This window comes from Chaetodon trifascialis, chromosome 19 (genome assembly GCF_039877785.1).
Source record: "Chaetodon trifascialis isolate fChaTrf1 chromosome 19, fChaTrf1.hap1, whole genome shotgun sequence".
Classification (NCBI taxonomy): Eukaryota; Metazoa; Chordata; class Actinopteri; order Chaetodontiformes; family Chaetodontidae; genus Chaetodon; species Chaetodon trifascialis.
In genome coordinates, this window is record NC_092074.1 from 12,299,621 (window position 1) to 12,322,247 (window position 22,627).

Genomic DNA, 22,627 nt, shown 5'->3' on the forward strand with positions numbered 1-22,627 from the left:
TAGTTGCTTTCATCAACGAAAATTATGACTAAATATCGTCGTCAACGAACCTTTATCACATGACAAAAACGAGACGAGACGCAACGTAAATGCTGGACGTGACGATAACTATAACTAAATATTTAATGCAATATCGTTGACGAATAAAAACGAGACTAAATGTGGTTTACAAAATAAAAACTCTACGAAACGAGACAAAAAGCTCTAGCATTATTTCGTCTTGTTAAGTCGCGTTGTTATTATTATTTTGCAGTATTTCTGTTTCCCGTGTCTCACTTCAGGGGCTGCATCAGGTCGCACTGCACAGTCGCAGGCGACATCGTGGCATTAGTTCCCACTCGTGGGATTACTTAGAAGATGCAGCTGCAGTAGGTTAGCGTTTACGACAGACAACTGACACAGAGAACGGGACCGATGGCCGGCCTGCCGGCTTTGGTTGGTAGAATGAGTATGTTGTAAACTCAGATCAGAGCGTCTTCGTGTCTGGAATGGATGTATTCTTGAGTCTATAAGGTAACAATATAATAACACAGCTGATTCCATACTTTATGTCCTGTTTGACATGCTTTAAGGTTAGGTTTAGGGTTAGGAATAGGCAAATAGTGGTCAGGGTTAGGGTTAGGGTAAGTCTCCAGGAAATGAACGTAAGTCTATGTAATGTTCCCACAAGTGATGAAAACCCCCTTGTGTGTGTGTGTGTGTGTGTGTGTGTGTGTGTGTGTGTGTGTGTGTGTGTGTGTGCGCGCGCGTGCGTGTGCGTGCGTGCGTCTGACCCGTAACCCCTCTGCGGCAGACACTCCAGGATGTCATAACAGTGGCTGAGCTGGTCATCTCGCTCACAGCTGTAGATGCACTCCAGAGCGACCGCCATCAGCTGGTCTGGGTCCCCGATGATCTTCTGCTGACACTGGAGGAGAGGGGAGGGGGAGGGGGAGAGCGAGAGTGTGTGTGAATGTGTGTGCATGGCTTATCTGTTTCATACATTCACACTGAGGCAGTGTTTCTTCCCTTTCAGTGTTTGTGTATGTGTGGTGGATGTTTTCTAATAGCCAGGAGACCTGTCCTTGGCTGTGCCCTTATGGGGTCATAAATATAACATTTACAGCGCAGTGACACGACACTGGCCTTGAAATGGCACAAACAGCCAGAGAGATGGAGCGTGTGTGTGTGTGGGGGGGGGGGTTACTTACGTCAGGTTTGGAGTGCTGGAAGATGATGAGGGGCAGGGTGAGGTCTCGCTGGGCCAGGCTGACCAGGTACTCTCTAAGCAGAGATTTAGCAGCACCCTCTTCCTGTCCCTCACATCGGTGCAAGAATGGCACCATCCACTGGAAGGCGTCTTTCACATAGCGCTCAGTGCCGGACTGGTGATAGAAAGACATTTGCTTTAAGGCACAAATATGAACAGCTGCCTTACACACCCATTGACAGTTGACATATTTGACGGGGGATGTCATCCCCCTTGTTAACCTGCCACCCCCGTCTCCATCCCCTATTAAAGGGGCTGTTAAGTTGTTAGTCTAGTCTACCTTGCTCATTGATCCTTCGTCTGACTCAGGTCTGTGCAATTTAGAATCTATGGCCTCTGAAATATCAGCAGCTAACTGTGCTGTGTGCTGATGAAGCCACGGCGCTGTCCGTGGTGCTGAAGTTGCAGACAGCTCATTGCAAAAATACTGATCATTTCTGACCAAAAACTCTGGTTTAATTTCATCATTAGTGCATGCTCTCTGTTAAGACATGTTGGAGATATATGTAAATGAAACTGATGTAAGGTCAGGGCTACCTTGACCACTGATTTATTACTGTACTTCTTCTTCCTCTTCGTTGTGCAACATCAATTTCGCAAATTGTCAGGTGACGTATAAACTGCTAATGAAACATTACGTATCTTGCATATACATTACCACACTGGACTAAAGAGACAACAGACTTTTTCTGTAAGTTACTTTTAAAAAAGTAGTGTATACAAGAGCAGAAAGTCCCTTTCAACAAAGTATCAGCACTTGCATTTGACAGAGAAGGGTGTTTTTAGATTAAATGAGTGATTGAAAAGAATGAATAGTGGATTCATGAAGAATGAAACCATGAACTGTGATGCTAAACATAACCAATAAAATATCAGGGTAGCAAAAAACCCTGGTCTCATTATGGGATACACATGAGCTCTATGAAAGAGAACCATGGACAATACATACTTTTTACTTTGCAACAGCGCTGCTTTATGGGTTGTAAGTACCCTTATTGCTGCTAGACTCGCAATATTCTCCTTCTATTATGTGTCTTCTGTGTCTTGTGTCAAGATATCCCAGAAGGTGGTTAGCCCAAAAACAACTGTGAGCACACACAAGTTTGCAAGTTGAAAAAAATACTCATTTAGATGCACATTCTCACATACTTAGATGTATTTTTTGTTTTTAATGCACGTGGGCTGTGCTGATTCGTGGGGACGCACGTCAAGTCTGTGCAGGGCTTTGCACCCACCTTGCGACAGCTCTGACTCAGGATACACAGATAAGAGAGCATCCACAGGAAGGATGATATTCAAGAAATACTTAGATGCTAAATGCAACCTTGCACACCCACATGCAGACATTTTACTTTGCTGTACTGTGTCTCTGATAAAGGAAGACATCAGACGCAGGCAAAGAGGGAGATTTAATCTAGGCGAGTTTGGTAAACATTCACAGACACTCTCACATAACGCCCAAAGGGAGTACCAGTCAAACAGCATGTGTTAGTGCAGTCAACAACATTTGCTGGCTGCCTGCCTGTATGGCAGATCCTACTGGCAGTGGTCCTCACAGGCTGAAGCTGGCAGTTATTAGCTACAATTTAGAGGACAGCTCATATTATGTACTCCAAGGGGACTTGTAACTGTACTACCTGCTAGCGTTCATGGCGCTCTCGCTGCTGTTCGATGGAAATACTGCACTGACAAATGTCAGGGATTTCAAAAATTAAAGCCTGATTTACAGCGAGAGTGCTATTAAAAAACATTTTCAAATTCTGCTTTTCAAGTTTGCTTTTGTTGTCTATTCAACTTGTCATTAGCATACATTATGTTGTTTTAAGAAGCAGTCAAGGATTAAAGTAACTACATTCTGGAACTTTAATATGAAATGTAGTTAGAAGTTAAGCTTTCTTAATTTTATTAACAATGAACTCTCCTCATACTGTGAACTAGACAAAGCAGCATCCTGGAAAGGGCACATTTAACAAGATAAAGGAAAGTGAGGTGAGCAATATTTTGTTAGCTGCATCATAAAAACAAGTGGGATTTGCTCAAAAGCTGTGAAAATACTTTTAATTAAATATGTTTTAATAAATGTAAAGATGCAAAATTATTAGACTGTGATAATGACAATGACAGATCTCCATGATTATGTTTTGATAGTAGAGAGGAACAGTTTCTTTTAGTAGCATCTCTCATACCTGCATCATTTTGGCTGAGATAATGTCACATCAGCACATGCCAAGTGAAAAAAAAACACTTCACAATTTAATGAAGACTTCCTCTGTTGATTTTATGAATGAAGAGCAAGAATTTCAAACCACTAACTAAATCAAAAACATGTCAAGGCAAAATGTTCTGGTGAAAATGTAAAATCTGAAAGACGAAAGGAACAAATCATGCCACTTACATTTTTCATTAGCAGGTGGAGCTTGTCGATGTCGCTTAGCTGCTGCAAATCTTTCAGTGTCAGACTCAATTCACATGATGTCTCATATACGAGTGTTTCCATGGTGACCAGGTCATCACACAAGAGCTCTAGCCCTGGGATCTCCCGCTCCTTCCCCAGACGCACCAGCGACAGGGCGCAGTCCACCTGATGGACACAAAGAAACGGCCATGAGAGAGGAAGAAAAGGCAACGTGAAAAAAAATGCTCAGGCATCTGCTGTACATCATTAGCCATAAGGTACACATTTAAATCGTGAGGTGATGATGGCACTGGATGAAAAGCCATCGGGGTCACAAAAGTTCACAAAGACCCTGAATGTGCACATGAAAAAGCACGGAAATCCATCCGACAGTTGTCGAGGTCCTTCATGCTGAAGCACAGCCTGCTGGTGGTCACGGGGCTTCATCCTCTGGGTAACATGAATGTCTGTATGAAAGCTATTGCCAATCCATCTTGTCGAGATACTGCGCTGGATACAAGAGCACTCTGACCTGCTGGTGGCCGCCACAGTCATTGGCATTCATGCTCTGGGCACCAAGTCTGCCCCAAATTGCAGGACAATCCATCCATCAGTTGTCAAGACGTTTCAAAAAAAAAAAAATCAAAAAATGTCAACACAAAGGGAAAGTCAGATCACCGAAGTCAGCTGGATTCATCATCCAATAGTTCAGTGATCATCACCTGGCAGCACGCAGCCCACATCCAGACCACTGAATATTACTGAATTAAAAAAAATGAGCGCATCTAACGCTACTGACCAGCAGAGGAGGTCCAGTCCATCCTGAGAGTGATTGTCGATTAGCCTGCCGACCCCAGGACAACAAGCCAAAAAGTCCTTATTTCATTCTAGATCCTACAGAATGGGCTTATTTTCCAACTCCATCTCTCTACTCCATAGAATCACCATCAAAGCACTCGGCTCTCAGGATGGCCATTCCCTCGAGCTGACAGCAGCGCGCTGGCTGGACTGGGAGGTAACTCCAGAGCTTGGGTTTACTTTTGTTGGCTAACTGTTGCATTGAGTCTCAGACTGAGGATTTTTGTTTACTTCCAGGGATCCTGAAGACGAGATTTTGCTGAGAAGTGGACTCATTTATTGGTAGTTGAACTGTGGGTTTCATATTTAGCACTGACTGCCTGCTGGGTGGAGTCTGAGAGCATTTTCTAGGGACGTATCTAGTTATCATTATAGCTTTTCCATGTTTTTTCACATTGATATAAGCTCATAAAAATAACATCAAGTTTGTAAGAAAGTAACAGACTAAATAGACTTATATGTTTTGGGGGTTTTGAATGGGTTTTTGAATGTCTGGCCCCCCACAGTGTCTGCCTGAAAAATCCTGGCCCTTGGGCAGATGTAGTTGATGATCTCTGCAATAGTTGGTAACATTTTTCAGCCTGGACCAAATTGGGGGACTGACTCATACTGTTATCCCTAGATCCACGCCGCCAGTGTGTCTAAAAGCTAACCCTCCATAAAAAGTTCTGTTTTTATTGCTGACTATTTACTGTGTAAGTAAATAGGTGAGCAACCACTGTAGTCATTTACTGCTTCTGCTTTCAAGCCACAGTGAAAACTCACCCTGTTCAAACACCCCCTCTATTGTAGCTCCTCACTGACCCCACACTGTGCCACCCCTTTTTCTAATGGGCACATGGCCTTTCAGGGTAAACTGACTAATGTTACAATCAACCAACCACTACCTTCAGAGTGGCCATGCAGGATGATGAAATGTTGAATAAGCTCTGTGGTTTTTCTTGAGGCTGTGCTTTATAGTGCTGTTGCATTGCACTGAGCTCCTACATACATGTACTTGCACATGTGAGCCTTGAACCTTTCCACCGTTCTACAATCCAGTTAATCTATTCAAAGCAACCTGTTCAACAGGCGAATGAAGAGGCTGCTTGCGGAAGGACACCACATCATTGAAAGACTCTTGCTGAGATCACAGAACCAGGATGAGCAATATCCCATCTAATGCAAAACCAAATAATACCCGTCAGTCATTACTAATATCCAGTCATTAGTGTTTGGACAATAAAATGGGGAAGATTTGGGCTTCCTGTTACTCCGATCGATAAAATTCCATCCAGAAGAGCAACCAATCGATAACCGACCACCTATACGCGGGCAGCGCGCCTGGCCAATCGATGCTCAGCCACCTGTGGATGATAGCCAATCAATAGCAGATGCCGCTGGGTCCTGTGGTGATGATTGCTTTCTCTCCACCTTTTAGAGAGGGAGAGCCCTTTAGCACAGCGGTTAGCACGGCATCTTGCACGCGCACACGCGCAGGCTTGTCATCTTTAGCTTATGTCAACACTTTTCTTGAAAATTTGCATGCCTTCGTTTACAGCGCGCGCACACACACACACACAGGACGAGAAAAAAACCCAAATCACCTCGAGTCAGAGCCTGAGCAATTAGATACAACAAGAGAGAGAAGTCTATTGATCTAACTGTGAGTAAAGATTCTCCCGTTCACTCCAACCCTCCCTCCCCCGCTCTCTCTTCCCCTGCTCCCCTGAGATAGATTCCCAAGCTAACCACAGACAATACAGATGTTAAAATCTCACACTTTTTAATTACGACGTCGTCTCCGTGCCCTCCCCTCATCATTCTCTGCACTGTAACACAGCTTCCATCCTCTGCCTCTCCCTCTGTGCTATCTCCCCTTCTCAGCGACTCCGTTTAATTCTCCAACTCGTTTTGATCCTTCTTTGTCTCTCCTCCCTGTTCCATCTCGGCCCATTCTTCCAAACATCGTTTCCACATTTTCTTTTCAACTCTGCTGCAGTCCTTTTTTATCCTCTCTCTCTCTTCTCACCTCAGACCAGAAGTCTGTAACAGTCACCATCATTGGCCTCCATTTGAACTCTGCCAAGCCTGGCCCTTTGCCTTCTCTGTATGCCTGTCTCCCCCTCGCTGTCTGCTTTCCAAAGCCACCCTCTCATTTTGTGCCATCTTGTTGCCAATGATGTTTCTAACACTTGTTTTTAATATCCTTTATTTATGCCCTTTCACCCCCTTATAACCTGTGATTTTCTTTCCCACCAACAGCTCTTTCCATGAGATTGCTTTCCCTTTTTACCTCATCTGTTAGCCCTGTCCTCCCCTCTTTCTGGGCTTGTAATACACTCTAACCTTACTCAGGATGTTGCATTGGCCCAGCATTTATCTCCTTTTTTCTTTCTTTTGGTTGTGCTTCCATTCTCTGCTATTTCAAAAACCTGTCTCCCTCTGTGAATCAATCTGTCATCATCTTGTCAATCTTCCCATTCAGCGCCTCGCTTCCTGCAGCTCTGTGACCGGTTTAAAACACTCCAGCTTCCTCTGATGTGGCTCATTTTAATCAAACCCCATTTTCCTCCATTAAAACGCTCTCCCAAGCATAAACACGGCCAGATGAGGGATGGGAAGAGGGTGCAAATGAGAGAGAACAAATGAGATGAAAAAGTAAAGAGGGCAGGAAGGAGGGGAAATAATGCAGCAGAGCTATTCCAGTGTCTCTCAGTGTCTCTCTGCTGCATCTACACAAGCGCGAGTGAGACGAAAAAAACGTGAAAAACCAAGAAACATGAGAGTTAGGGACGACCCCGAGAGGATCCTGGAGTAACGTGTGAGAGCACAAAAAGAAGATGAGGTCAAATTAAAAAAGGAACAGGGGAGAGAATGAAAGAGAGCTGGTGTGAATTCCTAAAGATTAACAGACTGTCTTTTACACACACTAAAGTCTCTCAGTCTCACTTTCTTTCTCTCAAGTGGATGATGAAAGGCGCGATTCCCCAGTTGTCTTCAAAAATGAGCAATGGACCCCCAAATCTCTTCCCCTCCATCCTCCTTACACCCAGTGAAAGGGATAAAATGGAGAAATGAAGGGGAAAGATATGACTGCACCCTTGTTAGTCCTTTCACAAAGACAAAGAGACCGCTGTGACAACCTTGATCCATCACTGTGAAGGAGGTAAAGAGGGGACAGAGCTGCAGTGTGGATGGTGTGGGTGGAGAGTGGGCAGCTCCGGCAGTTACATCCCATTACTCCCCTAAACAAGTCCTATCAAGTCCTATTTTTCAGCTACAGCAACAGAACGCAGATGACAGAAGCTTTGGTTACTCTTCATTAGAGGTCCATATGGCAAATATGATAATGTCTGTCACAGATAGGATCACAGTGACCTTTACTGATGGAGGTTGGCAACATTGCTTGTGCAGTCTGAATTCCGGCTCGTCACTTTTTTCAGCCCCAGTCATCTAAAAGAAGTGTGCGACGGCAATTATCTTCCAAATTGCCAGATGTCTGTTCATTCCTTTCTGTTGCTGTCCTGCTATAAGTTCCAATCAAGCAGAAGCAGGGTTCATTTCAGAAGTCGGGGGCCAAAAAGTGTGTGTGTGTATGAGTGTGTGAAAAATGTGTGTGTATTTTAACTAGTGCTGTCAAAAATATTGCGTTATAGCGTGAACGCAAATCAATTTTAACGGCGTCATTTTTTTTTTTTTTTTTTTAATCGCGCGATTAACACTCTTTGTGACCTAGTGAACTTGTAGTTTTTTATAAGCTGTGGCCACTGACAGGAACGTTAGAAAAACTAGAGGGTTCGATTGCAAACCGGAAACAAAACAATAGGCACGCCCCACGCACGTGTTTGGTCTTGCCTGCTCGCTAGCTGTAAAAGAGTAGGTTACCGGTTTGTGTGGATGTGACGCGTGAAATGTTGAAATGGATGCCAACAAGATTCTAAATGGAAAGTGTAGTTTCAAAAAGTTGCCAGATGGATCGACTGACAAAACCAAAGTTATGTGTGTGTTGTCGGTTAGTTATCACCATAGCACATCCAGTCTGAAATACCACTTGATGGCCAAACACACGAGGAATGCGAATTCTCCGCCGCTTCCTTGTCAAAACCAGGCTGCTAGTATGTTAAAAGGAAACTTCAGAAAGGAAAGTTTAAGCCATGGTTTAACTGCACTATAGCCTGAGTCCGAGTTTACAATGATGTGCACTTTGTAACTTTATTTTGTATCACCCTGTTCTGATCCCTTGGAAAGGGTTGTTGAAGGGGCTTTTTTTGTAACCAAGTATTTATTTTTTTGTCATCTGTTTATTGACAGTGTGAAATTGTGTGAGATTTTGCTTCAAATGTGAATGACTGCTCAAAGTGAGAATGTTAGTGTGAAAACGTTATTAACGGCACTAATTTTAACAACTACAATTACGAGGTCACGGCTGTCTGCCTCCACCAAACAGTCAAGTTGCAGTTTATGTTCATGTCTGTCCAGACTCATTTAATGTATGTAGTGAGGACTTGTATGTACTTGAATGTATTAAGATGTATTACATGTATTTTTTTGGCAAAATGGAAGTCATCTCTATATTTACATGTATGATTCCAGTGAATCATTTCCGGTGAGAAACATGCTGTCTTCACTCAGAGACTATATTTACAGAGGAGTACAGAGGACTGATAGAGAGCTTCATTACATGGTGCAACAGCAATCACCTGAAACTCAGTATCAGCACAACCAATGAGCTTGTGGTGGACTGCAATGCTTCAATTATGGGTGTCGCTGCAAAGAAGCCACAAATTGTAAAAAGTGGATGCTTCACTCACACCTTCAGCCCGGCAGCACAGAACATCTAAACAATCAGCAAAGTTTCATCAGTTTCACCTCAAACTGTCTCCTTTTACTTAGGCCACCGATTGGTCCAGCATCAGCAAGTCTGCTGAAGCCTCTAAGGTGATGTCTCTGACCCGCTCTGTCCTGGTTCTGTGTAAACTTGGATCACAGGAGTCTCTGAAGGAGCGCAGCAGCTGGTTGTGTTGTACATGTGTCAAACAGCAGCCTGCTGAGTCCTTACACTGATGCTTGCTGCGAAATGTACATATTCTTCCTGTTATATGTTTGCTTGCTTTACTTCACCTAATGTCTTAGAGTGGACGGCAATGATTGAAACATCTTTTTAGCACAAGTGTCCCAAGACAGGGGCGTTAGTGGGGATCCACTTAAAGTCAAAATCATTCATGAGTAAAGTGTCTTTGCTGCCATGGAAAACAGCCGCAACTGGGAACCTGCTACAGCACAGTTGTATGTACCTGTCTGGAGCAGGATTCGATATCCTTAGCCCTGCTTTGGTACCAGTCAGTCAGCAGCTCGATGGACGGTGTGGCTGTGCGGAACCTGAGCAGCTCAGGAGCCTCCTCATACAGGAAACTGTCATCATCGAACAAGTTCTGGTCCAACATTGCTCTGAGGAAGAACATGGAGGGAGAGTGGAGTGTATTTTATCTATTTACTCACTTTTTTAGGGCAAGTATGAGTAGAAACAGCAGATTACGGGAGGGGAGAAACGGCAACTTAAGCATTTAAATATGAAAGCAATACACTCATGATATGTTATTTAAGACAACCGTGTTCAGTACAAGTGAGACCAACAGGATAGGAAACCTTAAAGTCTAGAAAGGCAGACTAAAACAGTGTTGATTTGCTGAGAATAACCAAAATATGAAATATCAGCACCCTTAATAGAAGGAGGATATAAGGTTAGAGTGAGAGGGGAGAAGAGAGAAAACATACACAAAAGACAGAAAAATGGGAAGAGTGAGAACAGAACATGGCAAAAAAAAAGGAAATGTAGGGGACAAAACATGTCATAAACACAATCTTACAGATTGCTGGCTTCACAGAATCACAGTATCACATTTTCACCCTGCAATTCCTGGCCAAGCATGCCACAATAGCCAACTGATATTATGACTCTACACCAAAGAGCAGTAAAAAGAGCTCGCTAAATAAAATTGTAAATGGAGCTGGCCTCTCTACAGTAGCAGGCAAAGGCATAAATTGGCAGCGCAACAAGATTTGGTATTAGTTTGTTATGGCTCTGTTTAACATTTAGATAATAGGATGCCATGTTTTGTTTCACATAATGATGCCAGCACAAGCATCTGGCCTGTGTGGAGCATGAATTTTAACAATTCCACACTGCGAGAGGCTTTGTTATCACGGGTAATGGAGAGATTTTACAATGATATCTCTCCGTTAGCTTGGCGCTTGGTGCACAATGTCATAATGTTAGTGTGTTTATGTAAGAGGTTATGTTTACTGTTTACCTGCACTCTTCTGCCTCGCACCAGTCCGTCTCTCTGTGCCTCTGCTCATCCCATGGAATCAACACCAACTCATCTCTGCCATCCAGACTGAGAGAGTGAAAGGAAAGGGCAGAAAGGCAGAGCGGAGCGAGACATGGACAAAAAGAGGAGGAGAAGTTAGAGGAAGGAGGGGGTCAGCTTTAAGGAAAAACGAGCAAATATCAGAACAAAGAGCGATTAATAAGCAGGAGTCAAACAATACACCGCACCGCGCTCTCAATCTATAAATCTGCAAAGACTGTTTCAGACTGAACATGGTCATAAACTACTGGGGTGAGAGGTAGCAACATATGGGAAATGGAAACAGTGGTGCATAATAAGGGAAGAACAGGCAGCGAAAAAAACAAAAACAAACGCGCAACAATAAACCAGTCAGAGAACTTTCCAAAAGAGTCTGGGTCGTGCCTTGGTTGTAAATAGCTGAGACTTTTATTTTCTAAACGCCATGTTGGTACTAAGCTTTACTTCTTTCTGCTCTCCTTGAGTGTGACAGGTCTGAGGAAGATAAATAGGGAACACACAAGAAAAGAAACCAAAGTGAAGAATGACTCTGTAACCTGGCGTGTCAGCGCTGACAAGACTCAGACACAAAGTATATGAATGCATGCACACATGCTGAGACACTGGGATGAACAGAAGCTGTTTTTATCTCTTATTCTAGGATGAATGCATTCCTTCTTGTTATCTATTTGTCTGTAGACAGAAAAATATGTATGTGGCTGTAAAACTCAAGGAGATACCGCGGGCTACAAATCATCGATAGCTTTGGTGCAGTTAAAGGCCGAGTGCACACACGCCGCAGCAGTTTTTTAACGCGGACATAAATTCTATCCAATCACAAAATACATAAGATGTGTCCGAGCAGCCGGTGTGATTTATGTCAACGCACAAAAGTAGGGAGATTTTTACCGACACCACTGGCGCAAGTTCATCTGTTATGATTGCAATTTTAACACAGGGACAGCAGAGATGGAGAAGTCGTCTTTGGTTCCCAAACTCCCCGCTCCTCTTTCCTCATTAAAGGCAGCCAGGTTAGAGGGTGGAGAGTAAATATTGGTGTGAGAGCTAGATATCGACGGGAGGAATGAATTATTCCATGCCCGCTCCCCTAATCTGCCTCACATCAGCCTGAGAGAGGCAGGGAAGCGGGACGGAAGGAAAATGGAGATGCGAAGCAAACTTGGAGCTGCCGCTTTGGTTTATTCGCATTTCCACTGGGCCAAACCTTTTCAAACTACGAGCAAAGTTTTCAAGAAAATAGCACTATTCCTCATACTTCCATGCATCTGGAAGTCCCCTTGCAGACCTGATCAATATTACAGGAGAATATTTTCCCCTTCCAATGAAGCAAGACTTATTGTATATAGCCAGCGAGCTCCAAACAGATGGCTTGAGCCAACTCCGTCTGCTGCAGTGGAGGAGCGAGCGCTGTTGGGAGGAGCAGTTGGTGCACACAGGCTGGGGAAAATAGGAAACTGCCCCACAGCGGCAGACCCATGATGGATGCTCACTGCAGAGCCACAGCTGCCTGACCTCCATACAAACTCAGACATGGCTAATAAAAGGAAGCAGTGGCAGCGTGTGGATGAAGCTGGAAGGACAATTGTTTTCAAATGGCGTATAATCTTTAGCTCATGACAGGGGAATTTCACCTTACGTGCATGTGTTTCTTTATACAAATGTATGCGTAGTGTGTAAATAAATGAAATATAGTACGGAGTGTTTAGGAATAATTGAAAATGGAGGGAGCGAAGGGGGAAAGGAGAGGAAATGGAAAAGCGAGTAAGAGGGAACAAAAAGGCAAAACGAATGGCTGGCTGCTCTCATCTGTGAATCCAGTCTGTCACCTCTATTAGTGAACTGTAAGGGGTGAGGAATGACTTCTTCCCCTCCAAAACACTCCTCCATCATCTCCTTCTCACACATCCTCTCCCCCAACTCCCTCCCCATCAGCGTTCCTCCAGTCCCAGAGCAGAAACTGTAAGGTGTGAACTAGAACAAAACCAGAGTGCAGGTGGACGGTCGCAATCCTTGCAGCTAGTACGGCATCATTTCGAGGTGTTCAACTGTTTATACGTAAATTCAGGAGCAGCAATGAAGTCTCGCTCTTTTTATTTTGTGCTTCCAGTTTGAGGTGATTCTAATTTGAAATGCAGTAACAAGTGAGGTTTGTGCTTTCCAGAGACGTGTACATGATCACACATGAGAAAGGGCACGTGTCCCTGTGGTGTATTTTTACATCTGCTGTTTCTATAGTTGACAAAGTGAATGAAAGGGAAGGAAAAAATAGATGGAAGTATCAAATGGTTTTTGGTTACATTTCTAAAATGCTCGTTTTTAATTTTAGTCTAAATTGCTCATTTATAAGTACTTTTTAAGGGACTTCATATTCAGTATTAATGTGTTCCCACAGCATCTCTTAATGGATTCTTTTGTGTAGTGTGACACCAGAATAGACCAGAATAAAATGATTCATGTTTATTTGGAATTGGAAATATATAAACTCTTCCCCTTTTTTCAGTGTCTGTAAAAACACACAGTCTGAATAACATTTTTGAGACACCTCTGTGCTGTCACAGGATAAATGAATTGAACTGTCTCACTGAAACTGCAGAAAGACAGGAGGATGCACTTTATATTTGCTTTGAGCCTTCAGTGAGTGGAGTCCAGCGCCGTCCACATGCTCCATGCTTCAGCCAGCACTGCCTCAACCCTCACTGAATCTCATGGTTTTTTTTTTTTTTTTTTTTGCTGTCCCTTAATAACTGAGTGTACGTGTGAGTGTCTCACCAGGCTTCGGGCAGCAGGATGGTGTACTCATGTGGAGAGGTGGTTTCTGGGAAGTTGTGAAGAATAGCTAGCCGATGCTGGAGGAGTTCTGCTCCATGGTAGGTGAACAAAATATCCAGAGCCTGCACGTTACTCTCCTGTCAAACAGATGCATGTTCTTAAAAGTGAAGCCCTTTCATGACTAATTTAAATTAAAAACCTTTTTTGTAGGAAACACTCTCAGTTGCCAGTTTATTTGGTACACCCAGTAATAGGTGTTTCTATTATTTTGTCCACTATAACCATCCTGAAAGTAGGATATATTGCAGGACTGTCCTGCTACACTGCATTAGTTTTGTATACCTAATAAACTGGCAACTGAGTGCATGTCACATCAGTGCCAAGAGGAGGTGCACACGGCTCAGAAAAGCACATTAAGTGAGTTGACTCGAGCGTTTGAGTCTGATGTTACCCTGGCGTAGTTTCTTGCTGACAAAACGATATTCTGACTGCGGAACTTCTTGAAGAACTCGGCATCATATTTCTGCTCAGCTTCATGAGGACCGCCGAGTATCTCCTGGAGAGCGAGGAGCAAGGGAGAGAGAGAGAGAGAGAGAGAGAGAGAGAGAGAGCGACCACAAGAAATGAGGAAGAAGCAATGCAAGTGCGGTTCATAAAAAGAATTTATGAAGTGGAAGGTTATCGGCCTGAGTGGGTAAAAAGTCAAACTGCAAATGAATGCGCTAAAACAAAGTCAACAGAATTGAACTTCCTCCCATACAGCTGTCGCGTCCTTTTAGGTAGAACCATCTGAGGCAGGTATGAGTGTGTGAGTGTGTGCACACGCGTATGACAGGAAGGAACATTTGCTGCCCTGGCCTTTGGCTCAGAGTGATTTATGTGTGTCTGTGCGTATAAAACCTCTGTAGCATCCTCTGCGCACTGGCGTGTGTGTCTTTGTGCAGATGTGTGTGTGTGTGTGTGAGTCTGATGGATAGCCTTTGAATGGGCCGTATGCAGACGGAGCCAGCCCAAGTCGGGATGATAAAAACCCTAATATCATATTCATAGACAGCCAGAGAAAATGGATTGGGGCAAAAGGAATCTGACGAGCACTGCAGTTACCATGACAATGTCCGAATAAAGAGAGAGACGTCATCCTGTCTGAGTTGAATATCTAGCAGGTTAAAATCTCATCTCTCCTCTCCTGCATGGCCCTGTTGGCCTGTGATTTATTGTGGATGAGAAGGGCGTGCATGTTAACATAATTCATCGTAAATCTGAAATCCAGAGTGCTGAGTAGTTGCAAGTGTCACAAGTTCCACTCTAAGCATGTATGCATCTGTGCTGCACTGATGCTTATGCACCGCGCGCCTGCAAACCCAGACTTTCCTGCCATTCTTTCATTTATGCACTTGAAATGCCTCTCACGTTAACATCTACAAATTCTCAATATTTCTAAAGAGATTAGTGGGTTAAAAGAGAGAATATCAACAGAGCATGTGAGAAAAGCTTCTGTGCTTTGAAGGGATTGGATACGAAAGGGGAGAAAGCGCTAGACTGCCAATGGGAAAACAACTAGGCCAAAAGAATGTTTACCAAGAACACTTGTCTTCTGCAAACATGTAAATGAAGACATACTACGGTCCTTTAGTGACCCTCAAAACAAGCACACATTTAATAGTAGTTAATAGTACTTCAAACACTGTGAGGTCTTGCAGAGAAAGCTAAAATCTCGTGAGCTCGATTTTCATAATGAGACATTAGTCCGGAAAATATCAATTCAGACTCCACTGAGCCTGCAGGGCGCAAGCTGGACCAATCAACAAGCTGTTAGAAGTGCTTTCAATAATTATGATGAACAAGCACTGTTTTTTGCCTGTTTTTTTCATCCTAGAGTAGACAAGCAGATACAAAGGCATTACTTCATATCGGGTTCGCACCACTGACGGGTTAAAGTCAGGAAGTTGGGCTGTGGACGTGTGGACTGTGATGGACATTCTTCACTTTTGCAGGCCTAATTAAATAAATATCTTTAACTGTGGCTACTTTATGAGCGAAGGTTATGTGATATCTATGTGCAGGATTTGCAAGGCCTGATCCAGAGAACTAGGAAAATGGATGGATGTGGCTACCTCGTACGTTGCCAGTCGGTCCAGGTAGGAGAGCAGTTTGAGTCGGCTGCGGCACAGCTCCTTCTGCTCCAGAGTCAGCCTGAGCACACAAAAACAAATCAACAGCATGACTGCACAAGCACTTAAACGCAACATCGTAATTAACATTCAAAACAGCAGGTTGAAAACTCAGATTCTAACATCTGAACAGTGTTCGTTCGAACCACAGTCAAATCAAACTTCAGGCTTCGTCTACACACTGCACTTACACACTGTTAAGCTTTAAATTAACTGTAAATTGACCTCATGCAGTGCTGTATATCCGCAGGGACCTATATAACAATGCTTGGGGCTGGTGACTACAATACCACATAGTGCCCTCTAGACCTAATCATTTTCTAAGGGCAACAAATCAACTCCTTATGACCACAAGAGCCCTTCACTTGTTATGTATGGGATGCTAGCTGTCAATGAGATGACTGATTGCCCTGTGAGACTCAAATCCATTTTCAATGTCATTTAATCACGACCATAAATAAATTGGATGACTACCAAACACCAAGGCGCTAGGCTATATAGAATCTACCTACAATTCAATCACTCGAGGTGTGCCCAAGGGAAAGGAACCACAAGGCTGAAAACTACAGCGAGCGGTCAGTTACGCCCCCTCAGATCACACCTCCGCGCAGTAAAATAAAACATTTTTCACCACATACTCACACACCCAAGTTTAATCCACAACGAAACAACCTGACCACGCAGAGCGGCGCTCAAAGCTCCTTAAAAAGTTAGCCTGGATCAACCGCAGTGTGACCACAGGGGAGCTGACCCTTCCACTGCCGCCTTAATCCCTAATCCCTCATTACAGAACGTGCTATCAGGCCTTATCAGGGTTCCTCTACACAGACTAACAGAGATTAATACTGGCTCAACACACTCTCTGACACATCAAAGGGTGGCAGCTTAGCACTCGTACCAGTGGTAATTATTGCTTTACTCTGCCTCTTCAGAGAAAAGTAAGAAAAGTAGAGGTGGAGGAAGGAGAGGGGAGAGAAGGAGAGGAGATGAGACACGTCTGTTTTGCTCTTGAGATTTTTTATGATGGCTCAATCATAAATTCTAAAACAAACAAAAGGGCCTCAGAGGAGGAAAACACAAGCAGGGCATCTCTCATTCTAAATCTGGTTGGCTAAACTTGTGACGCAACTCTTCACATCATGTATCCTAATGACTTTGACGATGACCTCTAGCACCCATTTTTGGCTTTTAGTGAAATGTCTTGACATTTCTAGATTGTGGAACCCCCTCAGGCTGACTTGTAATAACTTAATAACGTGATCCCTTAACTTTTTATCGAGCACCATCATCATATCAAAATGTCAGTATCAGCTGTACTTTGTGTTTTGCGCTAATTAGCTAATCTTAGCATACTAACACACAAAACTAAGATACTGAACATGGTAAACATTATACCTGCTTAACACCAGCACTGCCACTGTGAGCATGTTAGCATACTAACGTGAGCATCTAGCTCAAAGCACCACTGTGCCCTAGTACAGCCCCACAGTGCTGCTAGCATGGCTGTAAACTTTTATCTTTGTGCTTTCAATTTAACAAAAATGTATCCATTTTAATACTTGCCTACAGAAAATCAATGATCAGAAATTGATTAAAATTCTTAAACCTTTTCCCTGAATGCAATTTATACACCAACACCAGTGCAGCGGCATCCTGGAAGTGGCTACCAACAGGTTAGAAGTCACTGAATGTTCAATTCACGTCCACATCTCTTGCTCCTAAATTGCAAATCCTACTGCTGAATTCCACTCAAGTGCAGCATAAAAAGCGTGTACTACACTGTTACACATACAAATGAGCAACCTGTCCGTACACCAAAAGGGCAGCAGAGCGCCTGTGCCTTTGTAAAGGTTTATATTAGTTCCTGAATTGCCCTTACAATGAACAGTGACTCAAGGGGAAACCGTGGTTAAGGAAGGGCCAGAATGAACAAAAGCACTGCGACACATCTGAATGGAGACTGAGGGCTGTAAGGTTTGCAATTTACTGTTCACAACTTCAACTGTGCTTTAGTGTTAACACATCATTGCACATGCTGTCCAATGTAAAGAAACTGGACCATGATTGCATCAAGATGTGTGTGTGTGTGTGTGTGTGTGTGTGTGTGTGTGTGTGTGTGTGTGTGTGTGTGTTATATTCTGAAGCTACCAGAACTGCTGGTTATCATCAGATGGCATCTCTCCTCTCCTCCATCTCTGTACAGACACCTTGAATATGACTGTACTGGACAGAGATAGAACTGCATAAACAGGCCAACAAAGTAACACGCACGCACTGGCGCACGCGCACACACACACGCACACACACACAGAGAAATGCAGCGTGCGATAAAAGAGATTATCACACAGTGTGAGTGACAAAATTGGACTGCATAAACAGACAAAAACACTTCAGCTCATGCCTTCACATGCATCACGGTGAAAGCATAAACAGTCGCACACACGTCGCGCACACACAACAAATGCTGGAGCAAATCAGACTTCTGATTGAGGTCTGAGTCTGATCAGATAAAAACACCTTGCAGAAGACTGCACTCATCGTCACATTCTTTTCCCCCGATCTCTCCCTGTCTCTCATTCATACACACAGAGATACACAACAACAACAACAACAACAACAACAACTGCAGCACTGTCCACCTTGTTGTTGTATGCGGAGAGTGAGAGCAGCAGATATAATGGCCCTCAGCGGATTCCGAATATATTTTATTATGCATACACAGACCGATGAGAAGATAAAACTGTCTGCGTGCAGCCAAAACAACAGTTTTAAAGCATGCAAGACAAACAACAGTGCACTACTGCATGACACTTAAGAATAAAAACCAATAACCAAGTCCTGAGGAAGTCTGTATCTTATGTGATATTACATTTTAGGATAACTGAATACAAGTGCAACACATTGCCTGTAGGAGTAAAGCTGATGGGAACAAGACAAATGTACTAGAAAAAAATGGGAGAGGCTGGAGATATAGATTAACATCCATCATTATACTGGATCGCTTAAACAAAGCCTGTGTTTGCTGAGAGGGAAATGAACATCTTTCAGCATCTTACATAAGATAGCAGAAATCAATTGAGTGGGTTTGACTCTGATTATTGAAAATGCGATTCTCTCCTGGACAAGATCTGTGAAGCGCGATCTTTAAGAGCGATGCCCAGAAGCCATTTTTTCTCTTTTTTTCAATCCAAGACTTAAGAATAATCACACTTTATTTTACGTACTGCATGGTGATAGAGAAAAAAATCCTGATTGATTGTCGAGCACAGGCGCACACACATATATACATGCAAATACACACATACATACACACAAACACAGACAACTTCAAAACATGTGGAGGGACAAAAGATGCGGTCAGTGCGACTACGCCGTTAAATACAGTCCTTATGTTCACACAGGAGCATCACACACAAAGCACACACCCCCACACATGCAGACGTACACAGAGCAGCTGTGATCGATACTAAGCCATTTCTGTAATGGTGGTGTAGTTAAAAAGAAATTAAGAGAATTATTATCTGTCTCAAGCCTCGGCCGCAGGCCTCCAGGCAGCATGGTTAGATCCATTAGCAAAGGGGCTTCACTGCACCCGAACGCGCACACACACGTATATACAGTATATATACACATTTTGGGGACATATGTATGAGCTGTCTGGTACACGGCGACTCAGAGATAAAGAAAGGAGAAAAACAGACATATTTAAAGACAGCAATTCACTGACTATTTAATGTGATGGGGGTTTTTTTAATAGTTTGTAACATATCGATTTTTTTGCCCCCTCTTCTGTCTTTTCCTTATCCTACATATTTTCTTTATCTACCATGGACTACAGGCCTGCAATAAAGCTAAACAGTTTTATTACACAATGAGTTAAAGAGAAAGAAAATCAAACAGGCAAAGAGACAAAAAAAAACTAAACTGGGAGCAGAGGGGGAGATTTTTACAGGCGCTCAATATTATACCGTTTCAGATGTTCCTCATTCAAATGCAGACTGGAGGGTCACTGGTTAAGTGTCTGAGGTGAGGAGAATAATAGACACAGCACAATCCAGCGACTGAAGCTTCAAATACCTGTACAGACCCGCTTGCTTGTATAAACACTGTACGGATGTGCACTTTGCATGTGCATCATTCATTTCAGCGTATGCCTATTTCCCTGTGTACACACTCTGTTAATCTAACAGATGTATGTAGTGTGTGTATAAACTCACATTAAGCTTAAGACTGCTTCATGGGTAGGTGTGTTTCCAGGCATGTGTGTGTATGAAAGGTGATTAGTGATCACTAAAGGGTTTTTCATTAGTCTTTCCCTGGGCACTTGACAACAAAGGCATAAATTACCTCCAGCAGATTACCCACTAATCTCCACCAATGCGCTTTCCCTCATCCTCATTAATATCCCTGCCTTTATGATCCCCTCTCCAGTGTGCGACCTAATCAAACAATCAGTGTTACATTTGGCAGCCTCATCCCCCCCTTTCCTCATGGTTTTCTTGCACACACCTTAAATATGGTCACCACAACCTCTCCTTTTCTTAATTTCCAACAAATCGAAGTGCAGTCGCAACACCCATCATTACAGTTGACACCGTGAATTATAATGGCTTCATTTAAGCTCTCTGCACAGCAGGCAACAACCTGCCGGCAAGACGACTCACACAGGTCAGTGTCTGGTTTTACCACCCACCTAACAACTGCTAATGACAGTCAGAAGGTGGTGGATTCTGCTGGTGCAGTCTTAAAAGTTTAGTGGAAAATTGTACAAACACCTTCAAACAATTTAGTAACAAGACTAAGAGTGTGCAGCCATGCCATGCAAGTTGGTCGGTGAGGCTATTCATTAGCACAGCGGTGTTCTGAGTTCAACGGTCAGTTCGCAAACATTGCTCACAATGACACTGCTTACATGCTGATGTTCAGCAGGTATAATGTTTGCCACGTAAACCATCGTAGTTTAAAGTGTTAGCATGCTAGCGTTTGCTAATTAGCACTTAAGACAAAGTGCAGCCGCTGCTGACGTGAATAATGGAAGAGAAAAAGGAACAGAAACTTTGACCAGACAAAACGCCAGACGGAAGGTCAGGGGATCGAAAATGTTACAAATCATCCTCTGGGGTCCATGGATGCCCGCACCAAATTTCATGGGAATCCATCCCGTACTAGCTGAGACATTTCACCCTGAATCAAAAATGTCAACCTGTTGGTTGCACTACCGTAAAAGTCAGAGGATCACCAAAGGCATTAAATTCATCCACAAGGGACTGTGAATTTCATGGCCATGCATCCAGTGGCTGTCAAGATATTTCACTCTGAAACATATACAGTGTGTCAACCTCATGGTGCCGCTAGAGGAAAAGTCAGGGGATCACAAAAGCTAGCAGCCTGCATTCTTTGGGAGACATGAATGTCTTACAAAATTCCACGGTGATCCATCCAGCTAGTGATACTTTCATTATGGACCAAAGTGGTGGACCGACCAACCGACGAGCAGAGCCACTGCCCGTCCTACAGCCATGCCATTAGCATGCCTAAAAAGGAGCGCCATACTTTAAAGGGATTATATGTGTGAAATAAGGGCTTTGGTAACTCGCACATTTCAGCAGATGCTTGCCAACCAAGCTTGGGTCCCCGAGCTGAAGGATGGTCTCTGTAAGCACTAGACAGCCTTGGTGATTTTGTTCAAATAAATGCTCTAGTCTCTGTACATTCAGGAAATTGGCAGCATTTCTGCCTGCCGTGACTTTCTGTCTTCATCTGCTGTCTGACTGAATAACTGAGCTGACTAACCAACAGACTGACTGTCTGCGTACCTGCTGAAGTCGACCTTGGCCAACAGCTCTCTTCTCTTCCTGCTCTCCCTCTCCTTCTTCATCTCCAGCTCCACGTCGGCTGACAGGATGTCTTCATAGGGCAGGTCATCGAGGTCGACATCGCCTGGCATGATAAACCTGGAACACAGCGAACACATACTGTGCTTAAAAAGGAAAAGCAGAATGAGACTCAGGTTACCAGAAACACTAACAAAAATCAATTGTCATTTACACAATATGTGTGTTGGTGTATCTGTGCATGCCTTACCTCCCCCCATCTTCCCTGTTTCCTATGGCTAAGAGGGCCTCAAGGTCAGTTCCCTTCAGGCCGTACTGCAGCAGCTCCTTGGCAGCATCAACATTCTCAGGGACGCGTTCCACACACTCATGCAGCACCCATGAGCGCTTGCAGATCTTGCTCTGGGTGGGATGTAGGGAATGGAAGGAGAGGGAATGAGTTCAGAAGAAATGATGGGATAAAATGAGATACAGAATTAGGAGGGAAGGGTGTGAAAATTTGCTACAAATTGGTAAAAATGATGCGTGAAATAGAGTAAGAGGGCTGTGCTGCACTTAAGCGTGTGCTGTAACTCTGCTCGCCCACACATATATACTGTATTTTTCTTACCAGTCATCTAATACACTATGATAAACACCAAACCTGATACAATTCTTCATCTCACTCTCTCTCCTCTTAACAATCCCTCCTCCTTTCCTCATTTCCTCGCATCTGTCACTCTTATTTCTTCTATCTCTTACCAGATAATCTTGTATCGAGGCAATGCTGACAGTACTCTTCCTCCACTGTCTCTGGTAGACAAGGTCAGAATCCAGATTATACGCATGGGCAAGGGACAGGGCTTCACCATATTCCTCATTGTCGATCTGTGGGATGAACAAACATGCACACAATAAACACGCTGGGGTCATGATCAATATACTGTTTACATGCATGTTTTCTTCACGTTGTGGAGCAGACAGCACTAAAAACAAATGCATGCAATCAGAGAAGATGA

The 22,627-nt window shown here is 43.5% G+C and overlaps 1 protein-coding gene across 1 annotated transcript in view; it reads right to left on the reverse strand.

Moving 5' to 3' along the window:
- The window catches only part of nbas (NBAS subunit of NRZ tethering complex), a 141,709-nt gene that overhangs the window by 96,045 nt on the left and 23,037 nt on the right, over positions 1 to 22,627 (reverse strand). The window contains exons 16-26 of the mRNA XM_070987158.1: positions 22,371 to 22,496; positions 21,880 to 22,031; positions 21,612 to 21,749; positions 15,739 to 15,817; positions 14,076 to 14,180; positions 13,625 to 13,761; positions 10,796 to 10,882; positions 9,779 to 9,932; positions 3,645 to 3,830; positions 1,191 to 1,364; positions 774 to 907 (exon numbers count right to left, since the gene is read on the reverse strand). Of these exons, the coding sequence (XP_070843259.1) occupies positions 774 to 907; positions 1,191 to 1,364; positions 3,645 to 3,830; positions 9,779 to 9,932; positions 10,796 to 10,882; positions 13,625 to 13,761; positions 14,076 to 14,180; positions 15,739 to 15,817; positions 21,612 to 21,749; positions 21,880 to 22,031; positions 22,371 to 22,496 (1,472 nt within the window). The remainder of the gene's footprint in view (positions 1 to 773; positions 908 to 1,190; positions 1,365 to 3,644; positions 3,831 to 9,778; positions 9,933 to 10,795; positions 10,883 to 13,624; positions 13,762 to 14,075; positions 14,181 to 15,738; positions 15,818 to 21,611; positions 21,750 to 21,879; positions 22,032 to 22,370; positions 22,497 to 22,627) is intronic.